This window comes from Colletotrichum spaethianum (assembly GCF_022836535.1).
Source record: "Colletotrichum spaethianum MAFF 239500 DNA, contig11, whole genome shotgun sequence".
In the NCBI taxonomy this organism is placed as follows: Eukaryota; Fungi; Ascomycota; class Sordariomycetes; order Glomerellales; family Glomerellaceae; genus Colletotrichum; species Colletotrichum spaethianum.
In genome coordinates, this window is record NW_026054781.1 from 30,362 (window position 1) to 49,532 (window position 19,171).

General features: G+C 49.2%; 6 protein-coding genes across 6 annotated transcripts; 2 read left to right on the plus strand and 4 right to left on the minus strand.

Moving 5' to 3' along the window:
• Window positions 1–63: 63 nt before the first annotated feature.
• Window positions 64–900, minus strand: ColSpa_04944 (glutathione S-transferase-like protein ustS; the record flags this gene model as incomplete). Its single annotated transcript, XM_049271156.1, has 1 exon — window positions 64–900. One exon carries the CDS (start codon window positions 898–900, stop codon window positions 64–66), a length of 837 nt encoding a protein of 278 aa, XP_049127113.1.
• A 2,175-nt stretch (window positions 901–3,075) lies between these two features.
• Window positions 3,076–3,285, minus strand: ColSpa_04945 (uncharacterized protein; the record flags this gene model as incomplete). The annotated part of the gene is made up of 1 exon (XM_049271157.1): window positions 3,076–3,285. One exon carries the CDS (start codon window positions 3,283–3,285, stop codon window positions 3,076–3,078), a length of 210 nt encoding a protein of 69 aa, XP_049127114.1.
• Window positions 3,286–4,030: 745 nt separating this feature from the next.
• Window positions 4,031–5,378, minus strand: ColSpa_04946 (polygalacturonase; the record flags this gene model as incomplete). Its single annotated transcript, XM_049271158.1, has 5 exons — window positions 4,031–4,321; window positions 4,374–4,827; window positions 4,886–5,034; window positions 5,084–5,248; window positions 5,307–5,378. 5 exons carry the CDS (start codon window positions 5,376–5,378, stop codon window positions 4,031–4,033), a joined length of 1,131 nt encoding a protein of 376 aa, XP_049127115.1.
• Window positions 5,379–8,945: 3,567 nt separating this feature from the next.
• ColSpa_04947 (spherulin-1A) lies at window positions 8,946–9,770 on the plus strand (the record flags this gene model as incomplete). The annotated part of the gene is made up of 1 exon (XM_049271159.1): window positions 8,946–9,770. One exon carries the CDS (start codon window positions 8,946–8,948, stop codon window positions 9,768–9,770), a length of 825 nt encoding a protein of 274 aa, XP_049127116.1.
• A 2,380-nt stretch (window positions 9,771–12,150) lies between these two features.
• Window positions 12,151–12,483, plus strand: ColSpa_04948 (uncharacterized protein; the record flags this gene model as incomplete). Its single annotated transcript, XM_049271160.1, has 1 exon — window positions 12,151–12,483. The coding sequence occupies one exon, from the start codon at window positions 12,151–12,153 to the stop codon at window positions 12,481–12,483; it is 333 nt and encodes a 110-aa protein (XP_049127117.1).
• A 5,124-nt stretch (window positions 12,484–17,607) lies between these two features.
• Window positions 17,608–18,936, minus strand: ColSpa_04949 (branched-chain-amino-acid aminotransferase, mitochondrial; the record flags this gene model as incomplete). The annotated part of the gene is made up of 2 exons (XM_049271161.1): window positions 17,608–17,781; window positions 17,839–18,936. 2 exons carry the CDS (start codon window positions 18,934–18,936, stop codon window positions 17,608–17,610), a joined length of 1,272 nt encoding a protein of 423 aa, XP_049127118.1.
• Window positions 18,937–19,171: the final 235 nt, after the last annotated feature.

Consider the following 19,171-nt stretch of genomic DNA (forward strand, 5'->3'; position numbering starts at 1 on the left):
AAGAACCCTCTTTACGAAGAGTTATTTCTTTCACATGCATCCAACCAATTTTGACCCAATACCCTATTTAACCTCCGCATACGCCTCCAGCGCATCATGCAACTGCCCAAAAAGACCCCCGTGCCAACTTCTCACCTCCTCCCATTCACTCTCTGGAATAGTCGCGTGCATCATCCGCAGCCACGCACCGACGATCATGTCTGCATAGCTGGCCTTCGTTCCGAGTAGGAATGGCCCACTAGTGTCCTTCAAAAACAGCTTAGCCAGACCACCCAGCATATTCCGAAACGACTCCTTCGTCCTCTCCCGCTGCTCGCCTTCCAAGGCAAAGTCCTCCCAGCGCGCAACACCAGCGCGACGGATGAATTCCGCCTTGGCAGCCTCCTCAGTAGCTGGATCGAACGGGAAACCCTGCACCGTAAGCTGCACGTGTGCGGTGAAGGCTGCGTCAACGTTCACATTGAACTTGGCGTATTCAGGATATTCACTGTCACGACAATCCGACAGCGGTACAAGGATCCATTCGTGCTTGAATTCGTAGTCGAGCGTCTGAGGGGGGAAAAGGTCCCCGGCGCCAGAATCCGGATACGTCTTCTGTAGGTAGGCCGCGATGTCGAAGGAGTCGCCGACCAATGAATCAGTGGCGGGGTCCTCAATGATGGGCAAGGTATAGAAGTCGGTGCCATCGGCAAATTTGCGACATGGTGGTACTTTGAGACTGCTGCGGATTTTGGAAATGTCGGGCAAAGCCACCCATGAAGTCAAGTATGGGCGACCCTTGAAGTTGAGTGCCAGTCGGGTTTTCCAAGGGTTTGGTGAGCAGCAGGTTTTCTCGACAGGGGGACGTGTGGCGATGTCATAGAAGACGATTGGGCTGGATGAAGTTGACGTTGTCGGCATGGCGAATGATGGAAGTCTACGACCGATAACAAGACTATTCTCCTATAGGATAGATATTGTGTCTTCAACGAGAGAATGGCGTGATGGCTAGTTGGAATATACCAAGCGGCTTACTTATAATCTGTTTAGCTAATGCCTGCTAAACTCTAACCGTCGGCTTAGCTGCACTTTACGCGGGGTAAATGCAAGTGATTCATAATGACTCATAATGAGTAGTGAGAAAGGCTCCACAACATATGTACATCCGATATGTGGTAACCTGAGACATACATAAGATATGCATTTGTGTATTACTGAATCCACGCTCCAAATGGCCAATGAGTTCTTCGATGGCTAAAGAGACATTTACACCGCTTCTCTCCCTGGAAGATTTTCGCAACACCGCAAAATGCGTCGGCAAGGCATTACGGATATATGCGGACGCTAATTTGACCACCTTGATACTAACAGTGGACGATGCCAAGCTCGCCAAGTGCCGATTGGCTCGTTGAAGTTGTAACACGCGTGCTGGGATCAAGGAACCCGTTTTCTGATTGCTCCAATTTCACTCACGTGCATGTATATTTAGCTAACGCTGCGAAAGCTTCCTCTGAACTCAGGAACGTAAAGCATCTTTCCAAAGATACTGTAGCATCGTTCATGTGTGACAAGTACGTTATCTGTTCTATAGCGAAGGAACTCTATAGTAGAACACTTTGTTGGCTCTCATGATAAAGTAATTTATGAAAGAACTAGCCTCCGTTCAACCACTACGCCGGATCTCCGCCTTTCAGTCAGATCCTAAATCTCCTTCCTCTATTTTACAAACATATTCTATGCTATTTTCAACACCAATTTCTTCCTCGAAATGGATTGCAAATCATTTCATGTGCTTCTTAGTGAACCTAAAAAATCTACCCTTTGTACGTCCAAAACCACCTGATTTAGCGGTTTGATATAATCAATGTCGATCCTAGTACGTTCAGGGAGCAAGCCTCTCAGTGCATGCATCTTATCTACAGCCACCTAGCACTTCCAGACTGAAAAGTGCTCCAGAAACGTCATGATCTCGTCCATGCTTTCAAAGACGTGCTTCTGGAAGCTCAAGTGGCTCGTAAGCGTCTTTTCAGTCGCGGATTCTATCTCGTGTGTGTGGATTTCATAGCCATGAGTTGTTGAACGTCTCACTGTCGAGATCAGAAAGTCATTCTTCATAATGCAAGATGAACGCAAACAGTTCAGTAAAGAGCAAGAGTGTAGACCCGCAGAGTATGATGGCGGAGTGTGCAAGGATGGGCTCCTGGATAATCCAGACCCGTGACCAGTAGGGGCGGCGAGAGGGAGAAGCGAAGGCGGCAACCAACGCACTAGGTTCATCTTCAATCTCTTCTCGCAACATCTTGCAAAGCGAGTAGCTGCAGTCAGTATCGATGATATCGTTGTGGCTGGCGTGCCAACCGCCAATTCGGTCGATGAGCGCGTCGCTGTCGTCCGACGAGTTTCCAAGCCATAAGGCTGCTGGAAGGATGTCGAGAAAGTTCAATCACGAGAGCGAGAAATTTCCATAAGGTTACTAGGAAAGGAACATCAATGATGTTGAAGCATCTTGGAGGGGTGCTCAGAAACCGGTGTTTGCCGGCAATATAATTAGCACAGGCAAGGGGTTGAAATGCGGGGTGCGTCATGCAGACATTGAGACAAACTTATTGATCCATGGCACCACATTTTCTACTATACAGATACTCATGAGGGAATAAAATTCAACCGATCCCCCAGATCTCTGCTTACAACCCCTCCTAGCCTCATAACATTCGATGTCACCGAGGCCTGTAGACCGCCACAAAACACCATAACCATGTGCCCTTCATTCCATCGGGTCTCGAATTTCCCCGAGAAAGTTTAGTTGTTGATATGTGAAGCTTTCGCCGCATATTACTTCAAGCCACAAATCATTGAGGACTTGCTTCGGGGCCAGCGCCTCGGTAGTGAAGACAAAGAAGACAGCACGTAGAGGATTCTTGAGAAAAGTGACGACGAAGACGACACGCTGGAGGATGGTGAACAGGCACAAGACACAACAGCTATGGTGTCAACCATATCACCCCCCCCCCCCCCCCCCCCCCCCCCCCGGGGGGGGGGGGGGGGGAAGCCTTGACCTTTCCTTTTACAGCACCACAAAATACCCGTCCTGCCATGCTATCTGTGCGTCGGCTCTCCCGTCAGGTGGAGTTGCGGCTTAGGGGCTTCGCGAATCTCAGAACCAGCGCCGATGATGAACGCCTCAGACATTTTTGACCTGATTTCGTCTCTGACGTAGTTCTTATACCACACCATGACTCTGTGTTTCGCGACGACGAAAGATGGGTAGATATTGTCAACAAGGATAACTACGACCGCATTGAGCATCTTGTAGTCCCATGAGCAGTGTTCCACGGAGGCAGCCGGAGTCCTGACAACTCCTACGAACGAGACAAAAACTGGCGGGCTTTCATAATCCGCCTCACCTGCTCTCCCTTCCCCCACCTAATAAACTTGTACCTCTGCACACCAGTGGTACGACTCAGGCAGGATGACGATATGTCCGAAGTGGGTATCCACTATGCCGAGCCGGACGGCTGCAAATGTCTATGTATTGTGCTTAACCCCATATCAGATATGCTTCACCGCGTGAAGCCGTCTTTTTGTGACTGTGAGGCCAAACCAGGGTCCATGGCAGAAGATATTGGGCAGGTACAGATGTGGCTGCAGTCCAATTTGCTCAAACTGGTGTCTCAACGGTTCCAGATAAGGTCCCATGGGGAGGAGCACCATTTCGTGTTCATGGGGGATGGGTAGTCCGCGAGGGGTTAAACATTGATGATATTACTAAAGGAGGCTCTGAGGCTGACGTATAAGATATGTGTGTACGAGAAGTTGAATCATTGAGTTTAGGCCTAGAATAAAGTCTATTTCTTGACCGTCATGTCATCTCAACTGGGCGGGAACCAAAACGGGCAGATCACGGACCACAATGAAAAGGAGCGCCTCCCTCTTTTATGGTGACATCATTCTTATTTGTACTATAGTAGCCTTGGTTGGAGGATGATGGGATCTGAGTCGAGTGTAGTCAAGTGTTTGCATGCCAAAGAGGCTCCCGCGCTTTGGAATGCAGCTAAGTAGGGCAGGTGCTGGTAGGATAGTTGCAGCTACCACCTTTGCCACCTCCAGTGATGTGGGTGCCGGAAAATGAGAAGTTGGAGCAACTGCCATCTCCGCAAAGGATGTAGTAGTTATACGCGGAGCTAGTGGCCGTTCCCGTGACGCCGATGAACTTGATTTTGGAGATCTTGACGCCGTTCGTGGGCTTGCCAGTAGGACCACCGTTGAGGTAGTCCTGTTGAACATCGATGCCAAAGGTAGTGATGCCTGAAAGAGTGATGTTCTGATAGGTGACGTTGTTTATCTGGTAAAGTCACTAAATTGTACCAACGTATGCGGGTGTCCTGTGTACTTACTGTGCCAGTGGTACCGGAGTTGGACTTGATTCGGCAGCCATTTTCACTATTGACGACCTGCGAGTTCAAGAACGTGACGCCATCGACGGTGTTATTGCTCTTGCCGCCAACAGAGCCAATACTGAGGCCGTGACCGCCATAGCAGTACATGTTAGAGACAGTAACACGGCTACCAGAGGTAACCGCAACGCAGTCGTCCTGGTTATGGACGTTGATGTTGTCCAAAGTGACGCCGTCGCTTGACGAAATATCGAAGCCGTCACTGTTGTGTGCAGCCGGCTTTCCACCACTTTTCGAATTGGGTTGATCGCCAGCAGCGTTGTTCAGTGTTAACCCGGAAATGGTCAAGTCTGTGTTTCCAGTGATTGAGAAACAATGGACTGGCCAATTCTGAATGTTGAGATTCGTGATTTTGGCTTTCGAAGTTTTCTTTACAACAATGAAATGATCCGGCCTGAACATAATATCAGAAAAAGCTAAATGGGCAACAGAACGGAACAGGTTTGGCTCACTTGGGGTTATCAGCATTGTTGGACCCTTCGCCATCCCAGTATGCTTGACCGTTGCCATCAATGACATGGCCGGGAGCACCAGTGATGGTAACGCTGGTTCCGGAAATGATGATAGGGTCAAAGTCATTATCAGCAGTGGTGCCAAAAGTCTACCCATTATTAGTTTTGAGATCTTTGTAGCACTCAAAGATACCGTACAGTCTTGCCGGAGAATGTAACAGTAGCACCAGACTTGAGCTTCTGCAAATCAATTGCACTCGAAGCCGGCACAGCAATGGAATCGAGGACAATGTCCGTGCAGGTCGCAACGGCGTTAGCAATATCGGCATACTGCTTCACTGTGCAAGTACTTCGGGCGGAATTCTGGAATATCTCATGTCAGCGACTTAGATCGGGCCACGAGGCTTTTGCTGTGTCTTACGACGTTGAAGGGTGTCGCTGCAGCCAAGGCCGCCGGCAGCAGAGCCGCAATAGAAACAAGGAATCTAGCCATCTTGGCGTTCATACGATAAGAGTTGGATACAGGGAATCTTGGTTTGATCGTTTGATTTCAGGTTCGAAAGTTATTGTTGTCCTGGGACTTCTGAGGTTTTATATCTAAAGATTCAGACTTCAGTCGTCTCAACTGCCAACTGGTTTTCGACGATAATTGGGGGAACATTTCAATCCTGTCTCCAGGTCTTAGACTAACTTGGTTTCGATAACTCATAGCTAGGATGGTCTCGCTGTCCCATCATGTGCGCATTCTTTGCAGCATTGTCGGCATTTAGTTGCCGTACGAGCTATTGCGGAATGTGTGGGCCACGTTGGACCGGTCCCCCTTTCAGGACGCTTTCTCCCCATTAGTTTGAACGAGCTAGAGATTATGAGAGTACTGAATAGCCCTTTGCCACATGAATAAGCACGCTGTTGACTCTAATATTCCGTTCGGTAGTTGCAGATGTTGGTTAGACCACGGGTTTACGGCAATACGGCACGACCCCTGGTCAATTTTGACTCCATTCGTGGAGAATCTGGGGAATGCGCAGTGAAGTCTCCATATAAAAGGTTTTTAAACATATTGCTCAACTAAAACTATCTCCACCAATTAGTCGCCGAGTATCAAATGTTATTGACTAGTCGCAGCTACTCTATTGTGAATAAATAACTGCTATTGGGCGCAAGACTCAGCCATATCTCATGCGTTTCGATTTAACGTGGTTAGTACCCGCGTGGCAGACGCCTCGCCTGTAGCGGCTGGGGTGAGCGGGAAGTTCTGCGAGTGTGCAGACACTGGAATTAAATTGTCTTCACGCTGTGTAGGTTGAATACTGAAATGTTACGTGACTTGTGGGGAATGAAAATATGCTAGTTTGAGAAGATGATCTTGGGCAGTGAGTAGTTGCATTATGTATACTTGGTAGCATGAAAAGTCCGCAAACTCCGCCAGAATGGAATGTGGCAGTATCGCGTTACTGGGATTCAAATGCAAATGACACCAATCCTTCCATCAATTCATTGCTAATCAAACCAGAAAACAGGCTTTGGACATTTGTCACAGGACAAGCGCGCCCAGTTCATATACGCATTGCACAAGCGTGCGAGCAATGGCTGACCTTTTGGTCCACTGACTCAATGGTCTATGGTGCAGGAGCGTCACTGCAGCGCAGCGCTACTTCTCTTAAATTACGGCCATCCTTAATTTACTTGGTTACGGCTGTGTTAACTGTAAATGCTCGTGCTCGTGTGTCAGTGAAATTTATGTTGGTCGTGGTGCCGAAACCATGGGTCTGTAAGGTCTCATGTGCCTCGGCACACATTGTTAGGGCGCGCGTTAATCGTCTCGAACATTCTCATTAGTAGGATCACTACTCCCTCCACAATGCTTTCCACCTCTGCCACGCCGCCTTTACAGTTACGTACAATGGTACTACAACACTGAGAGTCAGAAGGCTTCAGGAATCCTTACTGTTCTTAGCTCCCAATATGAGCTCATGGCATCATCATAACATTATTTTCAGGACCCAAAGATCACAATTCAGTATCCTCTTCTTCCTCTATTAGCATTGTAAGTACGCAGACCGGGATAGACTCTTGTAAGGCAGCTCTCACACCCATACACAAGACGGGTATCCGCAACCGATGAGAATCTGGCATTTCGATGCACAATGGAGGTAAAATTCATCGCGAATTAACTAAAACAGGAGACATACCCACTGAAGAAACCCGATCGACGAGGAAAGCTCAAAGAATTCTCATGGCGAGTTTGAGTCTGGGCCTCTGATAGGTGCTCGTATAGCCTACGGCGGACTCGAGCAGCTTCGTGATCAGCGAGAAAGCCAGAAAACCGGACGCTCCATGCTACTTGATGAAACTCCAGGTTCTAAGTTGGTACAAGGATTCGTTTTTGTCTTCCAGTTGGTTACAACTTTGCCGTAGTCCAAATGCTGGGGCCAAGACAAGAATAGCATCCAAAGACTGTGAGACGTAACTCACAGAGCGGATGCAGCTGCCCATTGTTGCAGGAAAATTGCGGAACAGACTCTGGATTTCAACGACCTGATCTTAGTGTCAAAATGAGGCTTTCATATAGCTCATCGGAAAGCGACACGTGGAATCAGTATTATGATTGTCAGCAGCTAGGATTCAGATGATCTATTCTCATTATCCTAGACTGGATTCAACTTGGCTACAGCTTGCGCCAATTGAATCTGGATCATTTCCCAGGAGAACAACTCCAAATGTGGATATGTCTTTGGAATCGTGCGTAGGGTGAATCTCGAGGCGCAACGGTCACCAGCACTGCACCAGACTGCAAGTAGGAAGCTCGGAATCAGTGTGGCTTAGCCAATGACTAAAAAGAAAGTCGACTTTCGACGAATATAGAATGCGCAGCTTGTCAGCACCTTTCAAGCTTAGGGTAGCTCCTTCGCCTCCCTGCTGCAGATGACATCGCTGTAGCCTATTAAGGTGTGGTCAGCCCTACCGCGTTTTGGTTAGCACGAGATCAGGGTGGCAGGATTTCGTCGCTGCATGGGTTGGATGCCCATCTCACTTTATCTGCCCTGCTTATCGGTACGTTTTCTGCACGACAATCAAGGGTTCTATTGCTGCGACCAAGATTGAAGGCAAGAAATAGATCAAAGGTTTGCCTTCAACATACTTGACCGTTGATGCAAATCTATAGCTGTTGTTGACATGCTTCACTGTTAAATGGCTATGACCTCACGGCCCAAGTTAGTTTCTGAGTGTTTGCATTTTCCTTTCTAGCAAATATGATTGGGAATGGGACTTGTTGCAAGGTGTTCCAGGCACTATGATTCCTTCTGGGGCAAAACAGAAAGATGAGATTATCGGGTGATTGACGCGCGAAACATCAAAAAAATTTACCCACATGACATTGAAACGCGACAAATTGGTCTACACCACGTGGAGAACAATGATGGATGCAAATAATAGAACTGTCGAATTCCGCAGCCCCCGCTTGGCACCCTTAGCGAATTTTGAATGCTGACGATCCTATTGTGGACGAACAGACTCCCGCGCCCCCCTACCGTTTCTAAGGTAGTGTCTCCCAGAAACGTGGTAACCAAAACATTTTCTTGCACCGCCCGCGTCAGCCCTTCTGTTGGCTGTGCTGTCAGCACCAATGTGCAGCCCCATCCCATCCTACACTTGTGGCATTTCGGCTATCATCCTGGATCATCGTCAGCAGTATCACCCTGAGGTGTGCGTTGTACCCTTTGGTTGCGAGTATCTCTCCATGTAGTCATCAAATGATTCCAAAAGCATCAGCCGAAGGATGCTGCGACACAAATCGTGAGTGTTGCTAGCCTAGACCGGCAAACTGTTGATCAGGCTACCAGACTTCTCGTAGCATCACGAACCATCTATATAACTAACACCCACGCACGATGCATCTCTAACTCCTCCCATCATCACTCGCATCACAATCACCAAAGCAACAAACAGCTTTCCACTTTGTCTCTTTCCTATCTCAAGGTCCTTGTTTCCTTTGTCAGCCGGGTTTCCCTTTCTGCCATTTCCAACAGCAAAAGACAAAAAAACATAAATAACCAACATGTTCGCCTCTACCATTCTTTCTGGCCTGCTCTTCTCTGCCGTCGCCTTGGCTGCCCCGACCGCTCCGAACTACACTTCTTCGGCGGCACCTGCCACCAAGACCAGCGGCTCCATCGACGATGTCCTTCCTCCAATTGTTCCCGTCAACACTCGCTCCGGCAACCAAGACCTCATCACCAAGCTCATGACCGCCCCGACCTCGCAAGAGCGCGCCCGCCTCCTCAACCAGCCCGGTGATTTCGTCTTCGACTTCAACGATGCCAGTGCCCCAACGGGCTCCGAAGCCCGCGGCAAGGGCGGCTTCTCCACTTCTGCGACCGCCAAGACCTTCCCAGCCCTCATTGGCAACGGCGCCGCGATGACCCTTGGCTTCCTCGGTCCCTGCGGCATGAACACGGCTCACGTCCACAACCGCGCTACCGAGCTCAACGTCATCGTCAAGGGCCGCCTCGTCACCAACTTCATCATTGAGAATGGCCTCGATCCCATTGCCAACACTATGAACACCTTCCAGATGTCCGTTTTCCCACAGGGTGCCATCCACCAAGAGTTTAACCCGGACTGCGAGGATGCCGTGTTCGTTGCTGGTTTTAACAACGTTGATCCCGGAGTCGAACAGGTTGCCCAGACCTTCTTCAACCTCCGCCCGGATGTTGTCTCTGCTACCCTTGGCGGCGTGCAGACCATTGATGGCGCTGATCTTGAGAGCTTCCGCGACCACATCCCTGCGAACATTGCCCTTGGCATTGACGCCTGCTTGAACAAGTGCGGCATCAAGCGCAATGCGAAGCGAGACCTCAACGAGATCTTTGGTTCGGCTTAAAACCAAGTCAATGGTAGTTTCACTTGTAGATAGAATACGGATATGTCTGTTATAGATACTGGACTAATCAAGTCATCAGCATTAGTAGGCATAGGAGTGGCGCATAGGTTGGGGTGCATTGGTTCGGTTGCATAGCCCGGAGGTTCTGGTTTATAGGCGTTAGGTTCAAGGTTGATTCCAATTCCATTAGCAATATACATATGCACAAATTTGATCATCAACTAACCCGCTACGCTCGTCATAATGCTATACTACTTGAACGTTGTGAGGCCAAGAGTCCTTAGATAATCACTCAAAGCGGATGAATCAATCAGGAAAACCAGTTTCCCAGTCTCGAACAACCCTCCTTCTGGTCACCGTGTTACATGAAAAGACACTTATGGCGCGAAATAGGATCACAGCCCGTCAGTTCTGGCTTTTTCTTGCGCTGAAAAGCGACAATTAGCAACGCGCTCCTAGTTGTGCTGACTAGTTAACCGGCGATACCAAACATCTCTTCGGCCAAGGCAGCAGCTAGAGTGGTCCCTTTTCATTTCCATATTTGCAGAGTCAGTAGAGGGTATCGTCGAGTTCTCCCCAAATACTCGTACATAGGGTGATATAGGTGGGCTAAAACGGACTGGGATAGCGAAAGATATGCCATCATTATGTCGTTCAAACATGGTTATTGTGTATCCCTTTTTCCGTGAGACATACTCTCTGGCATGAATGAAGAGACTCTATTAGTGAGCGGTAACGGTAACAGAGTAGGGAGGGATATTTGCGAGACTATCTCAAGAGCGTTGAAACCAGAGCAAAGGCATCAAGAGGAAATCGGATGCATGCGTCTGATACTTCAAAGATTGAAGCTCCCTAATCTAGTCTGTTTCCAACTCCGGGTGCCTTATATGTGCTATGTAAAAGTTTACCAACCCCACATGTTCTGAACACTCCCACAATGACTAGAGGGAATGGTGCATGAACCAGCACCAGCACCAGGTGCCGCAAAACACTTGTTACCCCCCGAGCTTGGCTGAATACAGACGTATTGCACAGGAGTTGAATTCGGCCAAGTCTGCCTCAATTGACAGTCTTGCTGAAGGTCAACCGCGGTGCCCTTGTCGCGAGACCACCACTTCCATGTGTTGCAGCCGCCTTCGAATCTGAAACCGGTGATGGCATCTCCGCTAGCGGTTCTTTCGGGGCAATCAGCTGCGAGAGCCGATACGACGAAGGCCGCAGTTGAGAAGATGGAAGTCATGCGCATCTAAAACGTTAGTAATGCATTTGCCATAGTTGTAGAATGGTTACTGACTGTGGAACTACGTTGTATCGAATCTTTTTTTCGCAGTGTATAATTAGTGAGACTAACAGTTGAACAGAGTGTTAGGAAACAATCAAATGAGTGACTATTGTAAAGCGTTACATTTGTTTAGATAGCATTAGCTGATGTTGAGGAGTGCGTGGCTTTAATAGGTAGTCTTTATAGCTGATGGATTCCTAAACGGGGTGATCATAAATCCACTTCGGCACTGCCCGCGTAAAGTTTACCACTACCAGCTAAGATTATCGCCAAGGAACTCGATGTGATGGCAGTAAAGCATCACGGGGTAGAGCACTATGTTACAGTTGATTTGGCTCAATTAGTCATAAGTGACGGTTTTCCCGATCTGACTCGTGGTAACAATCAAGTGGGAAGCTGCCATTCTTGGGATGACCTTCGTCACGTTGCCGGGCTGCCCCTGTCAGGACGTCTGCGACGGCCTGTGTATGGGACGATAGACATCAAGCCATACTAATGGCTTCAGGCAACTGAGTCAAAAACTAATATTCTGTCCTTTTTCTTCTGTTTTCTCTGTGCAACGATAGTCGATTCGAACAATTTTATTTAATTGAGGCAAAATATATGAACTTTATGAGATACGCATGAGGTCTTGGCAGGTCCCCAAACGTACCGGAGGATGAGAATTCAAAAATGAAGATCACAAATCACAATTTGGAATTCTTTCAGTTGCGAATCAATGGTAGTCATGTCTACGCCCCATTTGCTGCGAAGCGAAAGCGAGCCGGCATTGAACAGCAAAGCTGTCCTCAAAGTAAAATTGACTACCTTCTTTCCAAATAGCATAGATCAGCCTCCAGGCACCTAAAGCCTTCGGTAGTCGGGATTTTCATTGCAATCACCACGACAAAGCGTAAGTCCACCGAAAATTAACACTCCGAAATTATAAGTAGGCATCAGTGAGTTCCCAACATTTACCTATACTGTCTCAGTCCGTACACTCATTCACTCATTTACCCATTCACCAACTGTTCGAACCCCAAGGCTACCGATAAAAGCCCTCTGCTTTCTCAAACAACTTTCAACTCTCAACCCTGCACAATTGCACCCATAGCGATCATGAAGAGCCAACATATTGCCTTGCCGGGCCTCCAAGCCGCCGCCATTGCTTTCCTCGCCGCGCGCACCACGGAGGCCAAGGTCTTCTGCGCCAATGCGAACAACGAAGTTGTCGTCGACATAAGTTGTGACGGCAAGCATCCCGCCGGCTCATTTTTCAGATTTAGCAGCGAGCTTGAGAGTCTGCCCGTCGGCAGCATCATCGATGCGAACACGGAAAAGTACGATGCCGCTGATGTGATTGATCGCCAGAACGCCCAGTTTCCGCCCGACTTAGTCTCTGGCGGGTTCGGAAAGCGGCAGTGCGACGACGGCAGCAGTAACGGCAGCTAAAAGCCTTGAACGGATGATGGGGGTTGTGGTGTTATATTGAAGCGGCGGGTCCTTCTCACTTTGTTCGCTATTGTCATACATACGGACAATCGCAACAGTCGTGAGGCATGCGTGCATTTACAGCAGTCAACAAAGACGCAACAATTACATTTGGTTTACCTAAGGACATAATTTCCAATCAACCGCCCTATGCTCCTAGACTGTGACTTTAACTCATAAGGATTGTTGATTGTCATCAATGAATGGTGACGCATCAATGGGGGCATGAAGAAAGCCATATAGAAAGGTTCGGAGATACCGTTTCCAAGTCTTAAAAGCAGAACTTTTAGATTGCGTTCGTCTGATTCGTGATAGGCGTCGATCATCATTCTATAAATAGAAACTAGAAATTGCACCACAATTTAGCGGGAAGTGATTAGTGCATGAGCTCAAGCTTCTGACTTAATAATGCAGCGGAGCAGCCCTATCAAATGAATCTAACAAACATATTAAACAAATAAGCACATTGACGTTATTTTGGTAGTTAAGTAAACAGTAAACTATTGCTGCTATTTAAACGACTTGATCAAGCATAATTGGTTAGAAATACTGTTTTCCGGGCTATTTGACCACTTGTGAAATGAAAGGGGACAAAAACCACGCTTATTTCCTTCATTAAGAAGGATCTCAGCATAGGCTTACAGCAGGAATCAAACCCACAACCCTTAGGATAGATAGTCTAGGATTATACCATTTAACTAAATAGATAAAACTTATCAGAATCGAGAGTTGGTCCACCTAAGTATAGTATGCCGCTGCTATGGATCATATTTTCCGTGTTGCGTACACGCATGCCAGCAACCCCGTTTCTTAACGTTTCCCGTTATGCTACAGCAACCAACACCCAACAACAACTGACCACTAACCGATTTACATCTACACTTTGATCCTTAACAGCAAAGGTTAAACAGCAACTGACCATTCAAACAAGATTTAGACCTTATGCGGTCTGTGGCAGCTTGCTTTAATTGCTTATTAGCTTTCTTCTTTGCTAACAAAGGCCAGTAATGAAATTGCACAGGAACACAAGATAGGGAAGAGGTAGGTCAAAACCACATAAATATCCCAATGCTCAGCTAGCCTACAGTGCACCCCAGACCTGGATTCAAGAGGTGACTAATAACATCCATCATAAGGTCAGCACGTGATGAATCACTGTGCAAGATGCCTCCTGGTCTGACCAGGGCGAGAAAGTCCTTGTATAAGTGATATCTCAAGTCCAAGAATCTGTTGGAATGGCGACAAAGTGGCTAAAGAGGATCTGGGTGGGATATTCTGCAGGCAAAAGGTTTACTCTAAGAACACATGCGGCTCCTGTCTGAGTATCAAGGTCTGATATCAGTGATGATTCCCGACTGCTCCTTTTTCCTCTTGTCTACTGCCCTGAATCCTCCTCATGTCTGTTCACATGCCGCTATGAAGTCCAACCTAGCCTCTTACAGAACTCCGACCTTGGTCTTGGCTGCGGCATAGCGGGCATCTGTAGCCTCACGGTCTCAAGTTCTTCGCATGTGCAAGCCGGCGTGGCCCAAACTGCCCGCCCAACAACCTTTCCTTTCTCATCAACTAGCAGGCAAATGCCTCCTGGATGAGTTGCATTGAATCCAAGGCCCGGGAATCGATACATTGTGGTGCCATGCACTTGATTTCGGTCATTTTTGATAAAAAGACCAGCATCAATAACCGAGCGAGTACCGCAGGCTGCGCACTTGATCCAGACATAGAACCGACGCCATGTAAGGTGCAATACCATGCCTTGCGCGCCCTGGTAGTCGAAGCGAGACTCGGCTCGTCCGGGCCAACGAGTCTTAATGCCCAAGACGTTGATGATGTCAGGGGCATTATAGGGAGTCCCCCGAGGCCAAGGCTGTCCCGGGACCACTTTGGAAAGCGCAACGACTGTCTTCTCCAGCTTTTCTCGACGATCCCCTACCGACAATGCTTTCATCATGTTCTCTTTTGACTCGAAAAACAGTCGTGCACCAAAGGCCTCAGCAAAGCCCTCCACGCTCGGCACAGCAAGGCTGTGTGCGCAGAAGTGAGCAAGCTGTCCATATTGCCCACACCACTTTTCGAATTTCCAGACAGTTCCAGCCTTTTGCATTTTGAGAAGAATGTCACCATTTTCCATAAGGCGGAGGGCATCGTGATATTCTGGCGGTGACTTCATGTGACCCATACTGTATGCCTGTTGGCTGTGTTAGTGTCTACTCGCATCTTCGAGTTGATTTTGGTTTAGTGGTATTCATCCATATATCCATAGCACAGAGGCAGTGAATATCAGATAATGTAGCGACCGGGGAGGGGGGCAGGCTAACATAAACATCATGATATCCCTCACGGACATTGTTGGCCGGCATATTCCGAACATCTAGACCATCCTCGGGCCCAAACTCCGGTGTCATCAGCAAAGGAGTGTAGTCACCTTCCTTCAAACACCGAAGTGCCAGATTCAGGTACATTTTCTCCCAGTTGTGCCCATCCAGCTCCGTGACTGAGTGACCGGTGACGATACCTTGGAGTGCGTAGAGAAAATCGTTTTTGTCTCGACAGCTACGACGAGACAGCAGCGCAAAGGCGAGACCGAAGTTGCGGCTGTTCGACTTAGCGCGGCACAGGCCCAGTGGACCAATATTCCAGGGCATCATGTTCTTGCCCATATTCAACCGATGCTCCAGCTTGTGAGCATCGCCTCCATGCTTTGCAATCTGCTTACTCCAGAGTTGGCTGAGCTGCTTCTGGTAAACATCCCCCGACTCTTCGCCGTGCATTCGCAGCTCAGAATCCATTACCCGAACTTTTGCGCTTCGGATGTACTCCATGGCGGTCCAGACACGGCTGAACCACTTAGCGTTGCAGAGTCCTACCATGCCATCCAGACGAGCTGCATCCTCTGATGCGTGGAGCAACTTGTCAAACATCATCGGCGCGACATCTTCCAGGTGGACGATTGTCAAGGTCGAGCTAGCGTAGATCCTGTGCACCACCTGGAGGATTGAAGTCTTGAGGTCCGGGGACCACTACGTCGTCAAGTCAGCAAATGGCGTGGGAAGGTGCGAAATTGGAAATGGTTTATTCTAACCTGGGGCACACTGATGTAGTCATGCCACACTTCCACGTCTTTCTTTAGTGCCTTCGAGATGTTTCGAGCTATCTCAGTGGGAAGGCGTAATGCCAGGCGCTGCATCTCCGGATCTTGAGGGCCCAGGCGCCCTCGGTTTTGGGCATCCGAGATTTCCTTGTGCCAGACATGCGAGACAGTGACGTACTGGACGTTATCGGCCAACAAACAGGATAGATGGCGATCGTATAGGACTAGATCATATCCATCCGTTGTTTGTAAGACTTTGGTCCCGTGTTGCCGCTCTTGCCCTGGTGAAAGAATTCGGAACGTTCGGATCAGTGCGTCTTTAGAAAACGTCTCCGTACATACGCCGCAGCGCACATCAGGCTGCTCGTCAAGGTACCAGAGAGTCTTTAGGTCTGGGTACGGTTGACCTGACATTTTCAGACTTGTATTGTGTTATTGCTTTGCAAGTGTTAATTACGGCCCGACAAGACGACAGGCATAGAACCCCACTGGCAGATAGATGCAGGCGGCATAGCAGTTGTAAAGCAAAGAAAACAGCGTTAAACAGGTGACGCCTTAGACATGAAATATCTACCGTAAGGTCAGGTAGATATTGAAAGGAAGCAGAGAAGCGAAGGCAGCGCCAAGGAGTTGAGGATGGCGTTCTAAGGCCCTTGTTATTTGAGTGACAGACAGACACAAGCTGGCTGCTGACATGCACTCTCGCTACTAAAAAAAAATCAACAATTCAGATGCCGAAACTTTTTTTTGCCGCAGCCTGCAAGGCTTGTGCAACACATTCAGCAGCTGCAGTAAGCTGACAGCCAAGCCAACATTCCGCTTGAGAGCAAGCCAGACTTCCTATTGAGGCTTAGTGAGGATAATTATAGTAGCAGTATTAGTATTTTGCTCACACTTGGCGTAGTAATTATTCCCAGCATTTTAGCAGCAACAGGACAATCCTATCCAGGCAGACTTGCCGATGTAATCAGTTTGTTCTCCTCTAAGCAAGTAATCAATTAATCCAAGCAACTCAAGACCATCTAAACTGATCTGATCTACCTAAATCCTAAAATCACGAGACAACTAGCAATTGCAGTAAAGTGAATATCAGCTCGATCGTACCTCGCTGCTTCTCATCTTGGTCTCCCATACAACCTCGCGGAATCTGTACTTGAGTACTCCAGAGATATGTTCAAGATGGGGCAGGCTTGGGAGCTTCTTCTTGCGTCATGCAATTTGACGAATGCCCTGCTTGCAATCTCCGCCCATTCGGATGCATATGTATTATCGACTTCCAGTTATATGTTGACATATGAGGGCGTCGGGGAGCGTGGGAGAGTCTGAACCTGTGGAAAGCATGACGGCCGTCTTCAGCAAAATACGACTTCCTTGGTGTCGTGCCTCAGAATATCATACCGGAATGGGGAAAACAGATGGGGCTCTTAGGTCTTTCCGAGTGGGTTAGGCCCCAGGCGTATGTGTGCGAAGCAGAATCAAGGAGTCAGGTGATACATGAGGCAAATCTGATAATCACCCAATTGTGTACCAAGATTTGATGAGTACATTAAAACAAAGGGAGATCCAGCTGATTAACGTGCTGGTATAGAGAAGTACTAAAGAGAAGCCTCCGGATGTCCAGAAATCAAGCATGGCATAACTCGCGATCAGCACCACACTCAACCGTCAATTCCGATACCGTTCATTGTCACTTTTGACAATGTCAAGCGGCAGATACCCTCGGCGCGCACCATGTCGAAGTTCCCAAGACGCGTATTAATGATGTGAATTGCGGATGCCAAGGCACTAATCTAAGTAAACCAGACCAATGCACCACGTCTTTTGTATGAATCCCCCGCGCAAAACTCCGTTTATGAGGTGCAAAATGCCATCCAAACGCCCCAGCCATGACTTTTTCTCGTAACCGTTCGACAAACTCAGTTCGAAGCGGGTATCCCATTCCGTCTTTTCTTTCTGCTCTTTCCTTTTTCTCTTTATTCTTGTGCAAGAAGCGTCTACTGCTCCTCCTGGACAATAACACCCCACTCGTGCTGCTCGCCGCCGTACATAATGTCCTTCATCCACTTCTTGATCTGGAGCGTGTACTTGCCGCCCTGGCCGTCGCTGCCCATGCTCATATTAACGTCCTTGCCGCGGTGGTGGATGATGGAGATGGGGCAGACGAAGAACTGCTCACGAGTTAGTCAGCCGTTTGATAATAACGAAAATGGGACGGGGCGACTTACAGCAGTGCCAGCCGCAAAAGACTCGACAATACGGCCCTCATCATAGGCCTCAATGACGTCATTGATGGTGTATCTCCGCTCAACAACGTCGACGTCGCCGCCGAGACGCTCGCGGGCAAGCTGCAAGACACTGCGTCTAGTGACACCGTCCAGAATCAGCCGGTCGTCGAGAGGGGCGGTGATGATCTCGGTCTTGCCGGTCTCCTTGTTCTTCCACACGACGAAGAAGTTGCTGGCGCCAGCCTCGGTGCAGTACTGTTCCTGTCCGTACAGCCAGAGAATCTGGCCGAAACCGCGGCTGCGGGCCTCGGCGGTGGCGAGGAGAGAGGGACCGTAGTTGGCGCCGACCTTGGCGTAACCAAAACCGCCAACCCAGGCGCGGACCATATCCTCGGGGCTCGTGTGGAGCTTCATGCCGCCGACGGGGGAGTCCATGACGGGCATGAAAGTGCAGATGATGTAGAGCATGGCCTCAGAGGGGGCCTGAACACCGAGCTGAGGCTGGGTTCCAATCATGGTGGGACGGAGGTAGAGGAAGGAGCCGGGGCGGTCGCGGGGGAGCCACTTGGGGCCATCGACGGCCATGAGGGCAATGATGAGCTTCTCGAGTTCTGCGGGAGGGAAGCCGGGCAGGGCGATACGGGTGGAGGACATGAGCATGCGCTCGCAGTTGCGGTCGGGACGGAAGAGACGGAGGGCGCCGTCGAAGCCGCGGAAGACCTTGAGACCCTCGAAGCACTCAGTAGCGTAGTGCAGGACAGAGGCGGTGGGCATGAGAGAAATGGGGCCGTAGGGCTTGAGCTCCGGGTTGGACCAGCCAGCGCCGGCCTTCCATGTCGCGGCGATCATGTGGTCAGTGGCGATGGTCTCGGGGCCGGCGTCGGCGCTGGCCAGGTCGGGAACTTCGCGGGGGTTCTTGGTGCGGTTGTAGATGAGCTTGGAGGCGTCAAGTTCGTGGTACACGGGCTTGCCGTTGGCAGCGCCGTTGGTGCTCTTGCCATTGGGAATGGCCTCGAGCTTGTGCTCAATGGCAGAGGAAGTCAGGTCGACGTCTTGATTGCCGTGGTGGAGGCCGGGGGAGATGGTGCCGGGAGCCATGGTGGTGCTGTGTAGGTTTGTTCGAGATAATGGTGTGTGGTTGCGCCGATGGGAGATATGTCTTGGATATCTCAGACGGAGGAGCGGGAAGGATCACTGAATGGTCAGCTAGGCGAAGTGGCAAGTAGCACGAGTTGGATTGAACACACGAGTAAATGGTTGTGCGAAAGAGAAGAAGGGTGGACGATGTTCGGCTTAAGGGGGGAGAACAAGAGGACAAAGCCACGGGGATCAC